Source organism: Heterocephalus glaber, unplaced genomic scaffold (genome assembly GCF_053883595.1).
Source record: "Heterocephalus glaber isolate CG9 unplaced genomic scaffold, H.glaber_assembly_v1.0 deba00001564, whole genome shotgun sequence".
In the NCBI taxonomy this organism is placed as follows: Eukaryota; Metazoa; Chordata; class Mammalia; order Rodentia; family Bathyergidae; genus Heterocephalus; species Heterocephalus glaber.
In genome coordinates, this window is record NW_028258351.1 from 21,426,703 (window position 1) to 21,446,260 (window position 19,558).

General features: G+C 43.8%; 1 protein-coding gene across 14 annotated transcripts in view; it reads right to left on the minus strand.

The window, feature by feature from the left end:
• The window catches only part of Gas7 (growth arrest specific 7), a 228,466-nt gene that overhangs the window by 60,924 nt on the left and 147,984 nt on the right, over positions 1–19,558 (minus strand). The window contains exon 1 of one of the 14 annotated variants that reach the window (XM_021238523.2): positions 11,853–11,873. The exons of the other annotated variants lie outside the window; for them this stretch is intronic. Coding sequence (XP_021094182.1) covers positions 11,853–11,858 — 6 coding nt within the window. The 5' untranslated portion in view covers positions 11,859–11,873. Of the gene's footprint in view, positions 1–11,852; positions 11,874–19,558 lie in introns of those variants that run through there. 14 annotated transcript variants of the gene reach the window in all.

Consider the following 19,558-nt stretch of genomic DNA (forward strand, 5'->3'; position numbering starts at 1 on the left):
GAAGAGGGCTTCCAGTGGGGGGCCCTGAAATGCCCCCAAAACCCTTACCCCAACTCCCACCCCCATTCATCCTCTGTCCTCAGGGCTCTGGACTCTAGTCCTGGCACCCCTGCTGCAGACTGAGCACTTCTCCCCAAATGCCCACTGTCACCCGAAACCCCAAAGGAGTCCTGGGGTAGGATCTGCTAGAAGATGGGGTCCTCTGCCAACAGGGTGACTTCCATGGACGTTCCCAATTCTACTATTCTATGTCTTGTTTGAATTAAAACCACTTCTCCCCTTTCTGATACTCAGTTACACAACCGAGCCAGAAACACAATTAACACTGCAGCTACCTTATTGTCCCCCCAGATCCACTGTACCCATTTCACTGCTGTGCACAGACTTCTTGTACAATGATAGTGATGAAAACAATACTTTCTCACTATATACACTCTGAGAATATAAGAGAATACAAAGAGAAAAATAAATATCACTCGTATTTCCACATCAGAGGTTATTACAATCAACATTTTGGTATCCCACAAGCCCACTTGTTCACTAGACCCAAGTTCATCTTTAAAACAAAACAAAATCGGGCTGGGCATTTAGCTCAGTGGCACCACGCCTACCTCATAAGCACAAGGACCTGAGTTTGATCCCGGGTACCCCCCCCCCCAAAAATCATACTGTACTTCTTTTCATATGTCAACTTTTGTGAATATCTTCCCAAAATCATTGCAGGGGCTGTACAGTTCAGTGGTTAAGTCTCTATTGCCAGCACCAATTGGCTGAGTCTGGATCCCCGCTCTGCCTCTTAATCCTAGAACAAACTGGGTCAAGCTCCTTCGCTTCTCAGTGCCTGTTTCCTCCTCTGTAAAATGGGTTCAATAGTGGCACACATCCAAGGGAGGTGTATTAATGTTTAATGCCCACAGATAGCTTCTAGCATAAAGTCGTTTCTAAGTTAGACCTACATGTACATGGAAATGATAGGCTTAAAGATCTTATTATTGAAAATGCAATTGTTTCAAACACTGAAAACAAAAGAAGTCTTTCTTTTTTTCTTCTCAGCCTTATACCTAAATTGCTCTGTAGTTCTGGCCAATCACACCACCTCTCTGGTCTCTGATTTTTCATCTAAAACAAAGGGGTCAGGCTAATTGGTCTCATAGGCCCTGGTATTCCTGCCTTCCAGCTTTGATGGGTCTCAGGATGTTTTCTTCCTGTCTTAAGGGAGAAATAATCGAATGGAGGGCGAGTCAAGGAAGCAGCCAGGAGGAGGTGATCAAAACTCAGAGATCAGTGGGGTCTTTGCCAAGGGAAGACCTGCAGGAGGGCCGCCAGCAGGTGCAAGGGCTTCCTGAGGAGGAGGCTGCACTGGCTGGCGAGAGGCCAGCGAAGTGGCCAGGAGAGGCAGTAAGGTCTCCTGCTTGGCCCCTGGAAAGCACGTGTGGTCAGCCACCCGCAACTAAGCTGGGCGGCCTCTAGAACAGCTCAGCTCTCATTTTGTTGGTCTCAGCTGTGAGCCATGGTTGATAACAGGACCTAATAGAGCATTAAGTGAGTTAGCAAGTGTAGAGTGCTTAGGATGACGTTGGTGCAGAGCAACGATGCTGGAGCTGGAGACTTGACGGAACTTTCAGGAGCAAACAGAAAACACGGAGTGGGGCTGGGGTTAGCAACGGAAAAAGTGAGGGGCTCCCCAGGCAGCAGCCTCAACTCCTTTCCAAGGAGACTTCTGCTGCAGGATTGGCCCTGCCTGGAGGCCACTTTGTTGCCTCTGCATCCCTAAGGTCAGCCTGGGCTCTCCTCTCCAGCTCTTTCCTCCTGGGTCCCCAGGCACCAGATACCCAGTGACAGAACCCACCCCACTCCCTAGCTCCTCTCATGATCCTCCACCCTGATCTAACTAGTTTCTCTGAAGATGCCCCTCCGTCACATCCCTCTCCTCTCTGTCCCATTTGGTCTGGGCTTCCTCCTCCATCTTTCTGCCTTCCTGTCTCCTGTCTCTCCCTGCCTGCGACCTGTCCACACTCAGCCAGCAGACTACTAGCCCTGCAGCCTAGCTCTTGGAATAGGTCACTCACTTGTGAAGGTCCCCTTCCTACCTGGCACACAGGTTACAAAGGACACGCTCCGCAGTCCTCCCAGCAAAATGCTCCAGGGTCTTGGCCCTGTCTGCTTGTCTGGACTGACTTCCTACTGACCTCACCTGAGGCCCAGAGAACTCCGTGCAGTGACCTCTGAACATGCCTTGGCTCTACAGTTCATGTGCCCTACCCTCTCCCACCCTACCCCTGGAAATCACAATCTCATGCATTCTTCAAGTCTCAACTAAAATGCTTCCTTTGCCATGCAGTCGTCCAAGGTTGCTTTCCTCCCCTGCGGTTAAACCCCCAAAATGTCAAGAGTGATGCCAAAGGGAGCTGGGTTGCCCAAGGCAAAGCTGGGGTAGGGGAAGGGAATGAGGGTGTCAAAGGCTCATCAAACCCCCTACCTCAAGATCAACAATTCTGTTGTTTCATTTTGTTGTTTTGTGCTAGACACTGAACTCAGGGCCGAGCTATATCTCCAAGCCCCTCAGGTCCAATAATTTCTAAAGCAGCCTCAGAGCTCTCCATAGGACAGGCTGAAGCCTTCTCAGTGACTGCCTTGCACTACCACTCTCTGCCCTTCCCAGTCTTGCCTCCTTGTTGAACCTCCTGCACAGACATATCTCAAACCCATCTGGGAAGCTGACCTCAGACCCCGACACACACATTCCATCCAGCTCCCTCCTAGGAAGTCAGCACTTTGTCCACCTCTCATACAGGGCAGGTCTTCACCTTGACCTCTGGCTCAATCACGAGCACACAGTACCTACTGGATGGATGCAAGGACAGATGGCCAGAGGGGGTGCTCTGTGACCACACAAAGGAGATCCCTACTTGATGTGCTCCTCAGCTATCCAGGGACAAACAGACACCTGTTCCTTCTAAAGCAGAAAAAGACCCCGGAGAACTGTCCAAATTGTGTCACTGCTTCCGTCTCCTTGGTGGCTGATGTCACTGACCTTAAGCAGAAGACCCAAAGGCTGATGTACAGACTCTGCCATTTTATCTTCTGGCCACAGCAGGGATCCCACTTCCTGCCCTGACTGCTTCTTCCACCTATTTGCTCAGCCAGCCATCACCTGTGCCTGCTACCTGCAAGCCACTGCCACGTATCAGGGACACAAAGGCAGAGCCTAACTTTAAGGTACAAACAGCAGGGCCAGCCCAGTACCAAGTGGCTCTGGGGGCCACTGAGGAAAGCTCTGAGCCCACAGAGGAGGTGTGGGTCTGTGGACAGAACCCTGCTGTTCATGCTGGACCCAGTGAAAATATTCTTTCCTTTCACTTGCTGGCCTTGCTCACTTCCACTTCTCCCAGAAGATGCAGTCCTGAAGTCCTTGTAAGTACTGTCTGTCTATTCCAGTCTCCAACTGGGCTCCATCAGGAACAACACATCTGCCTGAAGGACTATAGCCCAGCCAATCTCCTAGACTTGGCCGGATCTGACCAACCCAAGACACAAAGATAGCTGCATGCCTTGAGCAGAGGGTGACTGTGCCAGGCCAGGCCAGGAGGACATCTGTAAAGGGCCACGGGGCTCTGGCTCGGTGCCCTCACCAATATCAGGACCAATACGCCCAGATGGCCATACCATCCACAGGAAGAAAGCCTTTTCCAGGTCTTTTCCAATAAAAGACTTGCTAATCTACTTACAACACACCAGGCTTTCTGGTCAAGCCAAAGCAAGACTCAAGTGGCAGCTCAGAGCCCAAGCAACCTTGGATAGAGGCCCTTTTGCCTATTCTGGGCCTCCATCCCTGGGGCCCTCAGTCACCAGGTGACAGCCCACACTCCCACTAACAAAGATACTGCCATGCAGGCTCTGCATGCTGTGGGAGGAACAGTGAGGTCAGAATGGAAGGAGTAACCTGTGCTCAAGTGACCCTCTCCTACCCAAGCCAGCTCACAAAGAACATTTTTTTCCTAATGGCAGTGACTCCTTTCAGACTTCTTCCACTGAAACCAGTGCAGCAAAACATACATAAATGACTGGCCATGCATGAAACTGCCTGAGAGGTGGTTATTCTAGTGACCAGTGCTAAGAGCCAGGGATGCTAATCACCCCATCAGTGAATTACAGAGCCTTCCCTATGTAGAGAAGAACTTGCAAAGAAAGTATAGTTGAAAGGTTGAAATCTATGTGAATCTGTATTTCAAAGGACAGATGGTCCCTCCTTAAAACAATGTGATGATGATGCTAAAAAAAAAAAGTGGAAACAGCCAGGCAGGAGTTAATAAGCTGTCAACGAAAAGGGGACCAAGAGGTGGAAGGAGGGGGAAGGATGGGAGGGAAGGGGACGTGAAAGAGAACTAAGATGTGTCATGCACATGGACCAAATAACCACAATGAAAACAGTCTTAGGTATCACAAACATGCACTAAAAACAAAAACAATCACTTCCATTTCCTTCATTAAGAAAGCCTGTGCTGGGGCTATGAGCCACAAAAGAAAAGCCACAAGGAGCCCTGGACCCAGGGCACTGGTCACAGGATCTGCCATGGCCCATCTATCTACAAGCCTTGATATCTTGTGTGGGTTCTGCCTCCCTCAACCCTTCAGCTTGGTCAATTTCCTTGCTTGTATGCTGGCCATTTGATACCCTCAGTGGCCTCTAGGCAAAATAACCACAGACCAGGGGGGAAAATCTTGGGGGCCTGGGCTCTGATCTGAGGTTCCTACAGGCTTCTCCTCTTTGCCTCTCTATTCTCTTCTTTTGTTGCTTCTTGCTTTCTCTCTTTTCCTTTTAGTGGAAAAAGGTTTAGTGGAAGCCCAACCATGTCTTTTCCTTTTAAGGAGAGTCAGGGCTGGCTGTGTTCAGGCTTTGCTAGACAGGTGGCCTATCCATCCAGATGCCCCTGGTTTCCTCAGAAACTAGTTTTCTCCCCAGGCTGCCAGCTCTGGCTGTGTCCTCCACCACAACGAAGAAGACAAGTCCCAGGAGAATCACAGGAGCCAGGAGGACCTGGCCCAGGCATTCATCGAGTGGCAGTGGTAGAATCTGCAATCAGCCAGCTTCCTCAGAATGCAATTTGCCACAAGCATGGGAGGCCAAGCCCAGTCTGTCCTCAGGAAACTTAGCAGCTGTTTAGGTGCATGGGTCCCCTCTTGTACACCTGTGTTTCCTTGATCCCTGGCTTTTCAAAGTCTTTTAGTTAGGGGTCTCTGGCTTCATGACACTTCCAATCCCCACCCTCTTCCACCCTGTTTAAAAGGAAATGAAATTTAAACTCTGACCACTATCTCTGAGCAGGAGAGAATCTACTCTCTGAACAACTGTTTGGCTTGGCCCATGTGAAGCTCTTTCACATCAGGTATCTCCTTCAGTAATCATAAATCACACTCCTATGAAACAGGTGCTATCATTTCCATTTTTAATGGAAGAAACTGAAGACTCAGTGAGCACTGGCATTACTGAGACTCAGTCTGATGACCCAGACCACCATCTGCTAGCTGCTCCTACCCCATCTGAGCTCTGCGGAAGTCCCTAGAGCAACAAAAAGCAATGCTGTTTTTATCTATCAACCACTGTTTGAGAACCATCCTCAAAATTAATATTGTTATTATTCATTCAGCATAAATTTGAGGGCTGTCTGGCACTGTTTTGAACAATGGAGAAACTGAAGGAAGGATAACTGGCTAAATTCTCTTCTCCTCCTCCCTCAAGAGGCTTCCAGTGCCTGCTCCAGGATCCTAAAGCTCATTGTAAGGACTCTGGCTTTTAATTTGAATGTAAGATTTTTACCACAGAAGTGAGTGACATGACCCAATAGCCACCTCCGAGCAGGCCTCCTGGAATGGGCCATCCAGTGCCCTTGGCGCGTCTGGTGACCTAGATACATCACGTGTAGATGTGTCGCTCTCCATCTAGCGTGTCAGTCCTCCAGGTGCTGGGCCAATCTTGGGCTCTTCCCCAAACACCCTCTAGAAGGAGTAGCAGGAGGTGAAGGAGTCTGTGGACAAGTGTGGGGCAGAGGGCATTCCGGCCTCTGCCTTTGTACCCTGGAAGCACCACTACCACCACCACTAAAAGGCAAGGTGGGCGCTGTGGGTATCTCACACAGTCACTGTTAGAAATACAGACTCTCAGGCCAGCGATTTAGCTCAGTGGTTCTACCACCTGCCTCATGAGCACAAGGTCCCGAGTTCAATCCCCGGTACCAAAAAAAAAAAAAAAAAAATCAGAAATACAGATTCTCAGGCTGGAGGTGTAGTTCAGTGGTGAGCATTTTCCTAGAATGTGTGAGGCCCTGAATTCAATCACAAGAACTGCAAGAAATCAAACAAACAAACAGTAGGAATATAGATTCTCAGATGTAATACTCTGAAATTCTGATTCAGTAAGTTCTGATTGGAACCTAGAAATCATCATTATTATTAAGCAATCTCAGTGATGAGTCAGATGTGGGAAAAGTTGATGCAATCCATAGTAAAATCACATGGGATACCATCAAAGAGAAGACAGTGCCTAGATCAGACAAAATCCCTGGGGATAGGTCATTCTTAGGATCAGGCAAAGCACACGGTAGCAACATAAGGTAATTTAAGTGCTCACTCTCTCCTTCCCAAGATTCTACAAATATTAGGTTCATAACACTGTCCGCAGAGAGCCACTGCTTGATGTGAGGCTTTGTTATCTATTTCAGTTCCCAGGGGTACTTTATGCCTTACAGTAGATGGCCCTTTAGCACTCCTGAACCTGTATAGTCTGTCCTGGAATAGATGAGGATGAGGAGACAGGAGGCAGCACAAGGACATGAGCACTGTGGAGAGGAGACAGATCCCACAGAGGAGGTTCCAGGGAATAAGCTCAAGGCAGCAGAAAGAGAAGGGCCTCCAGGAAGATCTCCTCTCCCTCCCAAAGTCCCTGGTGATGAAAGCCTGAGTTGGAGGACAAGCCAGGTGAGTTTTAACCATCATGTTCCCAGAAGTTTGGAATGGAAAGAGCTGAGGTCAGAGGGAGATCACAGGCTGCAGGATATTCTCACCATGGTGCAGATGTGGAGAGCCCAGGCAACTTCACGGTCTAAATCTGTGCTTCTTGCCACTGTCATTCAGGCATTCTGAGCACTGGGGAGGGACATGGGAGCTCATAGCTTCCTCCCTGCCCTTTGAAAGCTGACAGGTATCTAGGTGAATGATTGCTTCCTCCTTCAGCTACAACACCTGATTTCCCATCCATCCCTCCCACCAGGCATATTCCAAGAGCTGAGACTGTCAATTAATGCATCTCTGTCTCTGGGCACCCAGCAGAGCAGGCACTCAATAAGCATTTGATGAATGAATGAAGACTCAGCTCAAAGCAACTATTAGAACTAAGTTCAGTAACATGGCTAATGGCTGATTTTAAAAAGCATGCTTGTGTGTATGTACATGTGTAGATAAAAAGAAAGATAAAAAGAGAGAAAGACCAAGAAGAGGCTAGGGAGAGCAGACAGAAGGCCAATTCCCTTCCCATCTTTGAATTAAAAAGCAGCAGTAACCTAATATAGAAAGGGCAAAGGGGTTTGAGATGTAGATCAGTAGTAGAGTGCTGGCCTCGCATGTATGTGGCCTTGGGTTACATCCCCAGCAGAAATAAATAAATAAATAAGAGCAAAGAGCACACATTGGCAGTTTATAGAAAAGCAATTACAAATGATTGATAAACAAGAAAAGATGTTTAGTCTTACTCAGAGTTGGAAAAACATGAGCTAAGACTAAGAGACATACTTTTTTTTTTTAATTCATGGGACAAAGCAGATCTTCCAAAACTGACAATCCCTAGTTAGTGAGGATTTGGTAAAGCAGGTGGGAATGCTTCTGTTTGAAAGCCAATTTGGAGATATTTTCCTAGTCTCCAATGCATATACCCTCTGACCAAACAAGTAACAGTCCTAAGTATGCAATGATATAAGAATAAAGCTTTCTTAAACCACTATATATATGCGGATTAGAGCAAAAAAGCTCCTAGGAAATAGCAACCTCAGTGTCTATCTACAGAGGACTGGGGATATCAGGAGGGCATTCTGCACAGCTGAGAAAGTGACCAAGATAGGTCTGCCATGCTAATGTAAAAAAGATTGCCAGAGCACACTGTTAAGCATGCAAAAGTCCTCACCTTTATGACAGGGTATAAGTAGAATGTATATCTTTGCACATGCATGGAAAATTACTGAAGGAGTACACAAAAAGCATTTGATGCTGTATCATCCTTAAAATGAAACCAGAGAAAGATGACTGTGTTTTTGCAGTATACCCCATTTGAATGCTTTGCCATGTATAAGAGCTCTCCTTTGTTTCTGGTTTCAGTTAGCCATGGTCAGCTATGGTCCAAAAATATTAAATAGAAAATTCCAGAGATACACTTTTTACAGGCTTTAAATGCTCTGCCACTCTGAGCAGTGATAAATCTTGTACTATCACGCTCCATCTACCCAAGATGCAAATCATCCCTTTGTCCAGAGCATCTACACAGTATACACTACCTACCCATTAGTGATCAGATCATCTGTCACAGTATCCCAGTGCTTTGTCTAAATAACCCTTATTTTACTTAATAATTGCCCCAGAGTGCCTGAATATGACACTGGCAATTTGGATATGCCAAAGGGAAGCCATAAAGTATTTCCTTTAAGTGAAAAGGTAAAAAGTAAAATAAGATTTTCGGAGAGATCACATTCATGTAACTTCTACTGCAATATAATGTTATAGTTATTCATTTTTATTTTTAGTTGTTCTTAATCTCTTCCTTACCTATTTATAAATTAAGTTTTATCTCATATATATGAAGCACCATAGTATATAAAGGACTTGGAACTATCATGCTTTCAAATATCCACTGGAGTTCTTGGAACAAATCCTCCGCAGACTACAGTACATGGGAAATTTCCACAATAGAAAGGCAGACAAAACTGTGTGTGTTGGTGCAGGAATAAAGAAAAAGATCAATGGGAAAAGACAAGAAACAGATCCAAGCAGACTCGTTTGTTTAGCACAAAGAGATACTTTCCAGGGCAATGGTAAAAGTCAGAATTAGTCAATAAATGCTGCTTTAAAAATGGGCAAACTATTTGAAAAATGTTAAGGCAGGCCCATCTCTCACATTTTCTGAAGTTAAATTCCATCTGGATTAAAACTTGTAAAGGAAGAGAAAAACAGGCTACGAAAGTGTTAGAAGAAAATATCACCATCTTTTGCTCATAAAATCCTCTTCAAGTGGGACCTTAAAGGGTAGAAACTGTACAAGGAAAAGACTGCCTAGTCCATCTATAAAATTAAAATTCTTTTAAAAAGCACAATCAGAATCATAAAACATCACTGAACAACTAAAAACATTTGCTACATGTAACGGAGACCCTTCTGTAAGAACTGACTGAACTCAGGGTTCCTTCTGTGAGACCATGAACACACTGTGACCTTTGCCTGCTATAATGTGGACCATCTGAGAGTCCTACAGAGAAGAACTTGAAGTGACCATATTCTGCTGGAGTACTCATTTTGGCCTATGGCTGCTGAAGAATAAAAGATGAGCGCCGAAGGAAAGATGAATGCAGTTAACCCCAAAAAAGTAGGCAGCATAAGACAAAACACTCAGCAGTCCTTCTATAACATGACCTCACAGCTTTCTATTAAATGTCCTTTTTGCCTTTTCAAAAATTTTTTTTTCACTATTTATATATATATGTATATTTTTTGTAATTCTAGGGACAAAGCACAAGGCCTTCCAAATGTTAGACAAGCATTCCTCCACTAAGCTACACCCTAACCCCTTAAATCCCCTTTATAAAAGCTAGTCCTACAGCAAGACAAAACCTGCCCATGGAGATCCACCAGAACACAATGCTCTGTGAATGGCCAACCCATCCTGTAGGCATCAGACCGGCATGTGGAACATTTTTCTGTGACGCTACTTAACTGTGGCTTCAAGGGCCCCAAGCAAGACTTTCATGGCCTCTCCATGGAAAATCAAACCTCTCAGCTGCTCAGAAACCTCTCCTCCCATAAAGTAGTGTTTTCTATTTGTACATCACCTTTTTTTGTTGTTTGTTTTCTGAGAAATTTGGTGTTTATTAACTTTAGTCACTCTGTCTGCATTGCTAATTCTTACAAAGAAGACTTTCCAGTAAAAGGTGTGACTTTACGTTTATAAATAATGCTCAGAATCACTGAGAGTGTTGCTTTTCACAGGACTAGGGAAATAGTCAGAAAGAGCTAAAATTATTTTGGGAAATAGAAATAAGCAATAATCTCTCTGAGGTGCAGCCACTGAGGCACTTGCAAACCTGCTGAGTTCCCAAGGAAGCCATTCAGCCCCAGGGACACAAAGCAACCCACCCCTCCTCCAGGCTCAGAGAAGACCTCCTTATCACAAACTAACCCTGCAGAACATGTACAGAAATTCTCAGTCCCTCTCCCCTAAAAAAGCTCTTCTCAAACTATTGGTGAACATCAAGAAAAGGCATTCAGAGAGAGAAGACCATATAAGAATGGGCATGAAATAGGCAGCATTTTAGAGTTGAACGAAATGTTTCCTCAGGAAATTGCAGGAGCAAGTTTAAAAGCTCTCTGCAAAGAGGCTTGAAATCCTCTTCCATTTGGCAAAATGATAGGAGGAGCAGGGGCGACCTTCACAGCAAGCTTTTCCAACTTCAGAGCACCTACAAATCACTTGGAGAATGGGTTACAATGAGATCACAAGGCCTGACCTCTAGTTTCTGATTCTCAGGCCTGGCTGACAGCCTAAGAATTTGCTCTTTGATGAGTTCCCTGGTGATGCCACTGTGAAAATCACCAGCCTTATCAAGGACACAAAAGGCAAGTTCTCTCAGCAAGAGGAGCTACCTACATTCAGGTGTTGAAGGTAGGGCAACTAAAGAAATAAAAGGGCACAAGATTAAAACAATGCACAAATTTGTCTCAACTTGAATGGACTCTCTGTTCACTCCATTTCTACCAAACACATGGTGCTGATAAAAACTACAGAAATGTACTTTCCCCTTCCAGGGCAGAGTCTATAGCCCCTCAGAATGGTCCAGTATTTGACACATTGTCACAGGCTTCCCTACAATAGTGCTTCTAACAAAACCAGCGTGTCCTGAGTCCCTGGCAACAGCATTGTTTACCTTTATACCAAGAAGCCTGAGAAAGTCTCAGAATGTGCGTGAGACATGTGTCCAGGTCAGCTTCCTGGGGTTGGTGCTGTGAGACCTAAAGGCCTTATGAACCTGTCTAAAACAAAAAACGTATCAGCAGAGCCTAAGATGGCTCCATATGTGCTGCAGGATCAAGCATGCTCTCTGAGAAAACCACTGTGAAAATGTGGGAGGCACAAGCAGTCAGAAAGCCACATTTGAAAATAAAGCTTTTTTTGTATAATAATAAAAAATCAAATAACCAAAAAATAAATAAATAAACAACCAACAACAACAACAACAAACTGCAGAAACAATGTCAAGGTGCTCCAAGAGACCTGGGTATGGCTCCAAGCATGAAGCCAACAGGGCAAAGTGCCCAAAAGGAAACAAATCGTTAAGCTCCTCAAGTATTCAGGTCCTTATGAAAGCTGCTTTTGGTTTTCATTTCTATCACTAGGACCCCCATCAAACCCCCACACTAAAGAATTAAAGGCTGGCCAGGATTTGAGGGAGAAGCAGAACCCTACTCCAGCATGTTATGCCCACATTCCATACCTGTAGAAGACCACTTGATTAATTCTTGCTTCAGGACCTATTTTTCTGGGGTGGTGGGCATGCAGATAGATAGATAAGAGGGCTGGGGCGTCAGTAACAGAAACAGACCTGCATGATCTAAGGTTGATGCGTTCCCTGAGGGTTTCGGTGCCCCCTCTGCACAGCTTGGCACACTGCTCCCAGGGAGTGGGTACACGGTAAACACCGGCATCTTGCATGACTAACTTCTTACCCCGTTTTCTTCTTCCCACGCTCTTGGAAGAGTACTGCCTACTTTGGAATCCAGCGCAGATTGAAATAACAAAGAAGCTGTTACCCCATTCAAAGATCTACATCATCATTGGGAAACCCTGCCAGCCTTACATACAAAGGCACAGCCCCAAACAACTGTGGATCATGAGCCTATTTGGGGTTACAACTCAGGGTTTTCTAGAGTTTTTTGAGCCAGAAGGGACCTTTGGAGGTATATGCAAGCAGGAAAGAGAATCAAGGCCAACCCACTGGGACAGTCCCATTGAACAGCCCATATGCACTTCAGGAAGCCTTCAGCCTTTACAAACATGTGGCCATTTGCATTGTGTTCGCCTACACCAGCCCTGCAAGAAGCCATCCGGGCAGATAATTAGAGCTGAGCACAGGGAAGGCATTTAGCAAACACTTGTTGCTGGATAACCAATTCACATGGTCTTTGCCCACTTATTTAATAGAATACAATCCCTAAATCTTTCCTACAGCCATGAATCATCTAGTAACATGCCTGCTTTACAGAAAAAAAAAATCAGAGCTTGGGGAGGTTAGGTAACTTGCCCAAAGACACACGGCTAACAAGTGGAATGTGGGTTTTAACCTAGATGTTTTGAACTCTCCAGTAGTCACCTTGGATAAATCCTGGACCGGTAACTTCCATTTGAGCTAGAATTTTCACTGACTCCATGGCATCTAACCTTCTAAACAGCTACACTGTTTCAATCTGTCTAGATTGCCTTTTTTCCCCTGTGCCCCATTCCCAGCTACAGCCACAGGCTCCCACTGTCCCTTCCATCCCACAAGCCCCACAAAAGCCCCAGAAGGACAATGTTGTGCTAATGCATCAGGTGCACAGAAAGGCTCCAAGAAACAGGCAGGGAGTATCTTGCCACTGATGCTTCCTAACTGTGGTCCCGCTGGTCATTTCTCCCTAGATTCTTTATTTTCTTTAGTCCTCATTTATCTTCTCCCACTTCCAAGTGCATTCATAAAATATCTTCCTGATTTCATGTCTGATGCTGCCACTCACATACAATACTTAATGCAAAACCACAAGGTTCTGTCTGAACATAGGGCCCAAGTCTAACTAATACCCACAGAACTGGACACAGAAAGTCCATGCATAATGCTTAATTGAGCAGGGAAAAAAAAATCACAAGAAGTGGTGAACTTCTGAGTTCCACCCAGCTCTGTTCAGGCAGGAAGGTTGGGCTGAGGGGACCACATGTCATGATTTTTTAAGAGAGGATAAGCATTCTGATGTTCACGAAAATTTTCCCGATTTTTCAAAGTTGGCAACTAGTTGAATTTTTTAAAGAAATGGGTGTACAGAATAAAATGCTTCCGTGCAGTTTTTAGCCTGGGAGAATCTGGCATGTGACACTTACTATTCTACTATCTGCTTTTGCAGGACAGCTCACCAGGATTCCAGATTTCCTGACCCTGCCCAACTGTCACCTCCTACCCCACCCCCTCAACATTACACTGCTATTTCCCTAGGAATTCAGTCATCAGCACTAGTTAGCAGATCACAGCAGGATAACAACTATGCTTACTTTGGGAAATCGCTTGATAATTTGAGACATTATACAATGTGTAGTGACCAAATCAGGGTAACTGGCATTTCCATCTCCTTAAATGCTTATTGTTTCTTTGTGTTTGGAGTCCTCTAACTCTGGTCTTCCAGTATTTTATGAAATATATAATACAGTATTATAAACTATATTCACCCTGGAACTAGAACATATTTTTCCTAACTGCCTGTATTTTGGTACCCATCATCCTCCCTCTATTCTTTTCCCTTGCTAACTTTCCTAGATTCTAGCAACCACCATTCTACTCTCTATTTCCACAAAATCAGCTTAATTTGCTTCTGCATATGAATGAGAACATGTGCTATTTGTCTTTTTGTGCCTCGCTTATTTCCACGTAAGAGAATGTTCTTTAGTTCTATCCCTGTTGTTGCATCCTTTTTATGGCTGAATAGTATTCCATGACAGACAGATAACATTTTATATATGCACACACACACATACACATACCCATTCATTCATCAATGGACATCTCAGTTGATTCCACACCTCGCCTCTTGTGAATAATGCTGAAATAAATATGGGGGCACAAGTATGCCTTTGATATACTAATCTCACTTCCTTTGGCTATATTCCCAATAGTGGGATTCTAAACTAGCACTTTTTTAAATCAAGCAAACATCATTCTTTATAGGTGTACAGCTCATAGCCAGAACTTTCTTTGCCCTTTAATGAGTGAATATTGGTCAATGTAGTAACTCGTAGAGATCCTTCCACATCATAAAGATGAGCTTTGGTATGATCTCAGATCCTGCCAGACCCTTCTAGGCCACTGGCCTCTGCAGTGTAATAAATGGTGATACACACACTGCCCAAAGTACAGCAAGTCATTATGCCTCAGGCTAAAAATTTCCAAAGACAAGAAAAAAGAAAGTCAAATATTTACAATTCCTCCAAACCTCCAAGGCCTAAGCTGTTTACACTAGACTTCGAGTCCTTAAAGGCAAGGATCTGTTCATATTGTCCAGAGGCCAGAGTGCTGAGCTGAATGTATAGATGAAAATAGTGTAAGCCCCAAATTATCTCACTTACAAAGTTCAAACTAGAGTCCATCTGTGACTTTTTTTTTCTCAAATGGCAAAAAATGCTCAGATCAAAACAATCTTTGAGCTATACACTCAAAAGCTTTGAAATTGCAGGACCTATCACTATATCTTGTTATACAGATAAGAATAAAGGCTGAAAATACACACAAGTTGGCTATACTGATGACCTTAAGAATAATAACAACAACCAACAGAAAGGCCTTTCTTGGCATTTTCATACTCCTAAATTTTGTCACCATAAAATTGAGTTATCTGTCTTCAAGGCATCTCTTCCATGAGTTTCTATTTTAGCTATAATAGCTTATGGATACAAAGCCTTTAACCCTGGAACTATGATGCATGTTTATCTGTTCAGAGAACATTGTATTTTCCCATTGCACTTCTGGAAGTGAAAATTGCTCAGCTTTATAATATTTGACCCATTCCTGGTATTGTAGATGGGATCTGAAATACCCCCTAAAGGCCCATGTGTTGAAGGCTTGGTTCCCAAACTGGAGCTTTGGGAGGTATAAGTTAGGTCATTAAAGGCATGCCCTGGAAGGAGATACTGAAGGACCTGCCCTTTTCCTCTCTCTCTCTTTTTGCTTTCTGGCTGCCTTGAGGTAAACAGGCCTTCTGTACCTCACTCTTGCTATGATATACTGTGCCATCACAGACCCAAAGTAACAGGGCTCTGAAACTATGAGCCAAAATAAATCTTTCTTCCTTATAAGTTGATGACTTCAGATATTTTCTCACTGTGATTGAAAACTAACACAGCTACACCTCCACCAATTTACTAAGTCTCATTGTAAGTAAAAAAATGGGTAATGACTATTAGAAAACACTTAAAAATATAAAGTAGAACTTTATATAACTCTTTCAAAATACCAGATTCTGATTCAGTAGGTCAGTGCCGGGACCTGTGTTTTGGAATATTTTAACAAACTCCACTGCCTAGGGGCTTCTGATGTGTACCAGTTTGGGACCCACCCAGAAGGAATCCCCAACTGAGGTGTTTAAGGAACTGCTTTTCAAAGCCAGCAAGAAAGTTACAAACTCACCTACCATCTCTATCCATGCTTGTTTTTAATAATGCTTTTACTGCAGTATAATTCACATATCATAAAATTCACTGTATAAAATCAGATAATACAATGGCTATGGGTATATTAACAGAGTTGTGCAACCCTCTCTGTGCATCTAATTTTATTACATTTTCATCACCTCAACCCATACTCATTAGTAGCACTCTCCATTTTCCCTATCCTGAAGTCCTTGGCAACCACTAATCTGTTTTCTGTTTCTATGGATTTGCCTATTCTAGGCATTTCATTATAAATAGAAATATACCGCATGTAGCCCACTGTGTCTGTCCTGACTTTATGTGATGTTTTCAAGCTTCATCCATGTTGTAGCATGCATTAATCAGTACTTCATTCCTTTGGATGAGTGGATTCCTTGTGTACATACAGCACATTTTGTTTATCCATCCATCAAGCTAATGGACAGTGGGGTTGCTTCTGGTGATTGCAGTAACACTGCTCTGAGCATGCGCATGCAGGTCTTTGTATGACGTGTGTTTTCAGTTCTCTTGGAATACACCTGGGAGTGGAATTGCTGGGTGTCTCCTGCATTGTCCGGCTTGCTCCACTTCCATCTCTGAACCAGTTGCTGCTCACCAGTGACTCTAGCCAACAGCCAATAAGGTACATTCTCACATTGTTCTTCACAGTAAATCAAATTCTTAGAATACAGCAAACCACACAATCTGTCTCCTTTATCCTTTGGCTTTTGTGGACCTTCAATTTATTGGCAGTGGCAATGACTCCCTAACCCATTTGGCATTAACCACAAACAAGAGACTAAGTCTTAAAAACTGGTATAAAATGAGGGGTATGTTACATACTTACATATTACTCAATACTACAAATTAAAATGGATACTCTGGAAGATAAAACCCATACTGAGGCAGAAAAACAGTAAATTTTCAAGACTAAAAGGCTTTCACTAAGAGCCCATTAAAGAAAAATTTTTAAAAGCCAAGCAAAGAGGGTACATGAGAGCGTGCGCACAAGCACATACACACAAGTACAAAAAGCCTAATTTAATCAATCGAATGTGCCAGATACAGACATCATTTTGGTCCCACATTTGCTCAACACAGATGGACAGGAGAAAACAGACGTGTTTTTGGATGCAGAAGCTGCTCAGGGCAACTCTTACTAACAGAGAATTATCAGGGCTGGTCTGATTGAGGATTTAGAAAAGTTTCCAATTATTTGTAACAAAGAAAAAAGCTCAAGGAATGCTTTTTAAAAGTGTTCTGCTGAAAAACTTATCCAGATACTCACATTAGTTCCTGGTGTAATAAAGTTAAATGGGAATCCATTCATTGAAAAAAAATTAAAACAAGAAATCAAGAAAATTACTATTTGGCAAATGAGTCCAAAAACTCCAATCTTGGTTTAGTCCTTGCCAAGTTTCACTCCTAAACATAATAAATAAAGCATTTAGAGACAAAGTTTCTTTGTCAAAAGAGCTTAAAAACAATTCCCACTTCTCCTAGGCTATGGCTGACACTCAAGATGGGGAGGCATTCCTTAAAATTAATTGTTATTTCTAATTACTTTCTCTATCTACTAGTCCATTAACTCAGTTATTCTTATGCCAAATTAAGTCACTGCCACTGCCACCCATGCTCATCCTGCTGTACACTGAGGCAAAACAGAAAAAAAGTCAGAAGATGGATAACCACTCCCAGCATGGTTTATAAATAGTCAAGTAACTTTGAGCAAATGCCTTTACCATTTGGAGGACTCCATTTCTATATGTGTAGAATGAGTGGGTTCTATTTATTAGGCCAGGAATCATCATGCTTTTTCTGTCAAGGGCCAAACACTAAGTATTTTCAGACTTGAGGGCCCCATGGTTTCTGCTGCAATCAGTTAACTTGGCTGTCACAGTGCAAAGCAGCCATAGGCAGGACATAAACAAAGGGGCATGGTTGTGTTCCGATAAAACTTTATTTATAAACACAGGCTATGAAATGAATTTGGTCCACAGGCAGTAATTTGGTGGCTCCTACATTAAATGACTTGGAAGACTCCCCTAGGATGGCTGTCACATAAGTCATTAGCCACTGAAACCTACATTATGAATGAGGCAGCCATCAAGGTTTGACATCAGAGACAGATGTATACCATGGCACGCACTTCTAAGAGTCTTTGCCCTGGGACACTGACATTAGACCATTCCTCACTTGTCCACTACAAGCCCCCTTCTATTTCAGTTGGTACCTCAATCATGCCCTTTGACCACCCACTCTGGGACAGAAGTGGATGAGTTATCAGTCTGTAAAGGGTGGAATCTGGCTCTCTGAAAGAATTTGGGGAGTCACATGGTCCAACCCCAAGTGTGTAGAAATAGTTCTCCAAGGGGAGAAGTGTGGCCAAGGGACACAGGAGATGTGTGGATAAAACATCTCTCTGCTTCTTTGTGAACCACTCCAAGGCCTGGCAGCTCCTCCACAGCATTTCCAAAGAAGTGAAGACACCTGCTGGGTGACGGACTTGGTCACTCTGCGTGTCACTGTCAAATGCTATCCCACATCACGTGACTTCTTCCCTGGCCTATCTCCACCTTATCACCCTCTGTCACTACTCTGGGCAGACACCTTGGAGGTAAGGCCTTAACACGTAAGACCTCAGGCTCTGCTTTCTAGCGAAATAAGACTAAGCGATTCCTTCAAATCATCCTCTTTAGAAATGAAATAGAGATAAAATTGTTGGATTTAAAGTATGCAAAGATTAATAAGTAAGTGGTAAAGTACCAATACATACATTAAACTAAACCAAGTTTGGCTTTCCATACTAGTTTCCAATACCTCTACAATGACCAAATGGTAAATATATCCTAAACAATATAAAAAAAAGGTCGGCAACTCTCCAAAAAAGAAGAGCAAGTATCTATGAGCATATCCTTGTTCAGCAATGCAAATCTGGCCCTTCAGTTATAAATGGAACACACAATATTGGGATAGAGCTTTTGAAAGACAATTAGCTATTGTGCAAGAGGCCCCTGTTACGATATGAATGTTCGCGCCCCATTAAAACACCTATGTTGAAACTTAATCTCCATTGGAATCTTTGAGGAGTGATTAGGTCATGAGGGTTCCACTCCCTTGGAATTATTGCCCTTATAAACCAAGCCCACAGGAGCCTGTCTACCATTCTACCGTGTGAGAAGGGAGCAAGAAGGCAACACTCTAGGAAGCAGAAAGCAGGCCATGGCCAGATACCTAACCTGCCAGCCCCAGCCTCCAGAACTGTCAGAATAAATTGCCATGATTTATAAGCCACCCAATCTATGATACTTTGTCAAAGCAGCCGGAACAGACTAAGACAGTCTTTTAGCCCTAGCTTGGGTGCCTGGTCAGGGAAGGCTATAGATCTCAGCTCACCATCCAAGAACTAAAGACATTCTCAACTCAGCCACAGAATCAATTTTGGGGGAGAGTAGAGCACCTGCCTAGATGATGCAGGCCAAGCAGTTGCCTGGGATCAGAGCCTCTGGCCTTCCTGGGACTGAGATCAGGGCCACCCTGGACAATGAAATCCCCTGGAGAGCCACTGGCTGTGGGGAAATAAAGGAGATGGGGACTTCCCAAAGTTTCACAAACCACCCTCTGCTGGCTTTGGGGAGTTTATATAAAAGCAACATTATTACATTAACTTAGCCACTGAATCTTACTGTTAGCCACCTGGCTCATTATACTAAACACCATTTACTAAATAATCTGTGTCTTCTCCTGGGATTTAAACAATCATGCTACCATAAATCTGGTTTGTATTTCAGTGACTCCCCTTCCTTTGAGAATCTTTTCCCCCTTGCCTTTCATGACACCATCTTTTCCTAGATTCTTCATGTCTCTCACAATCCCTTTGAAGTC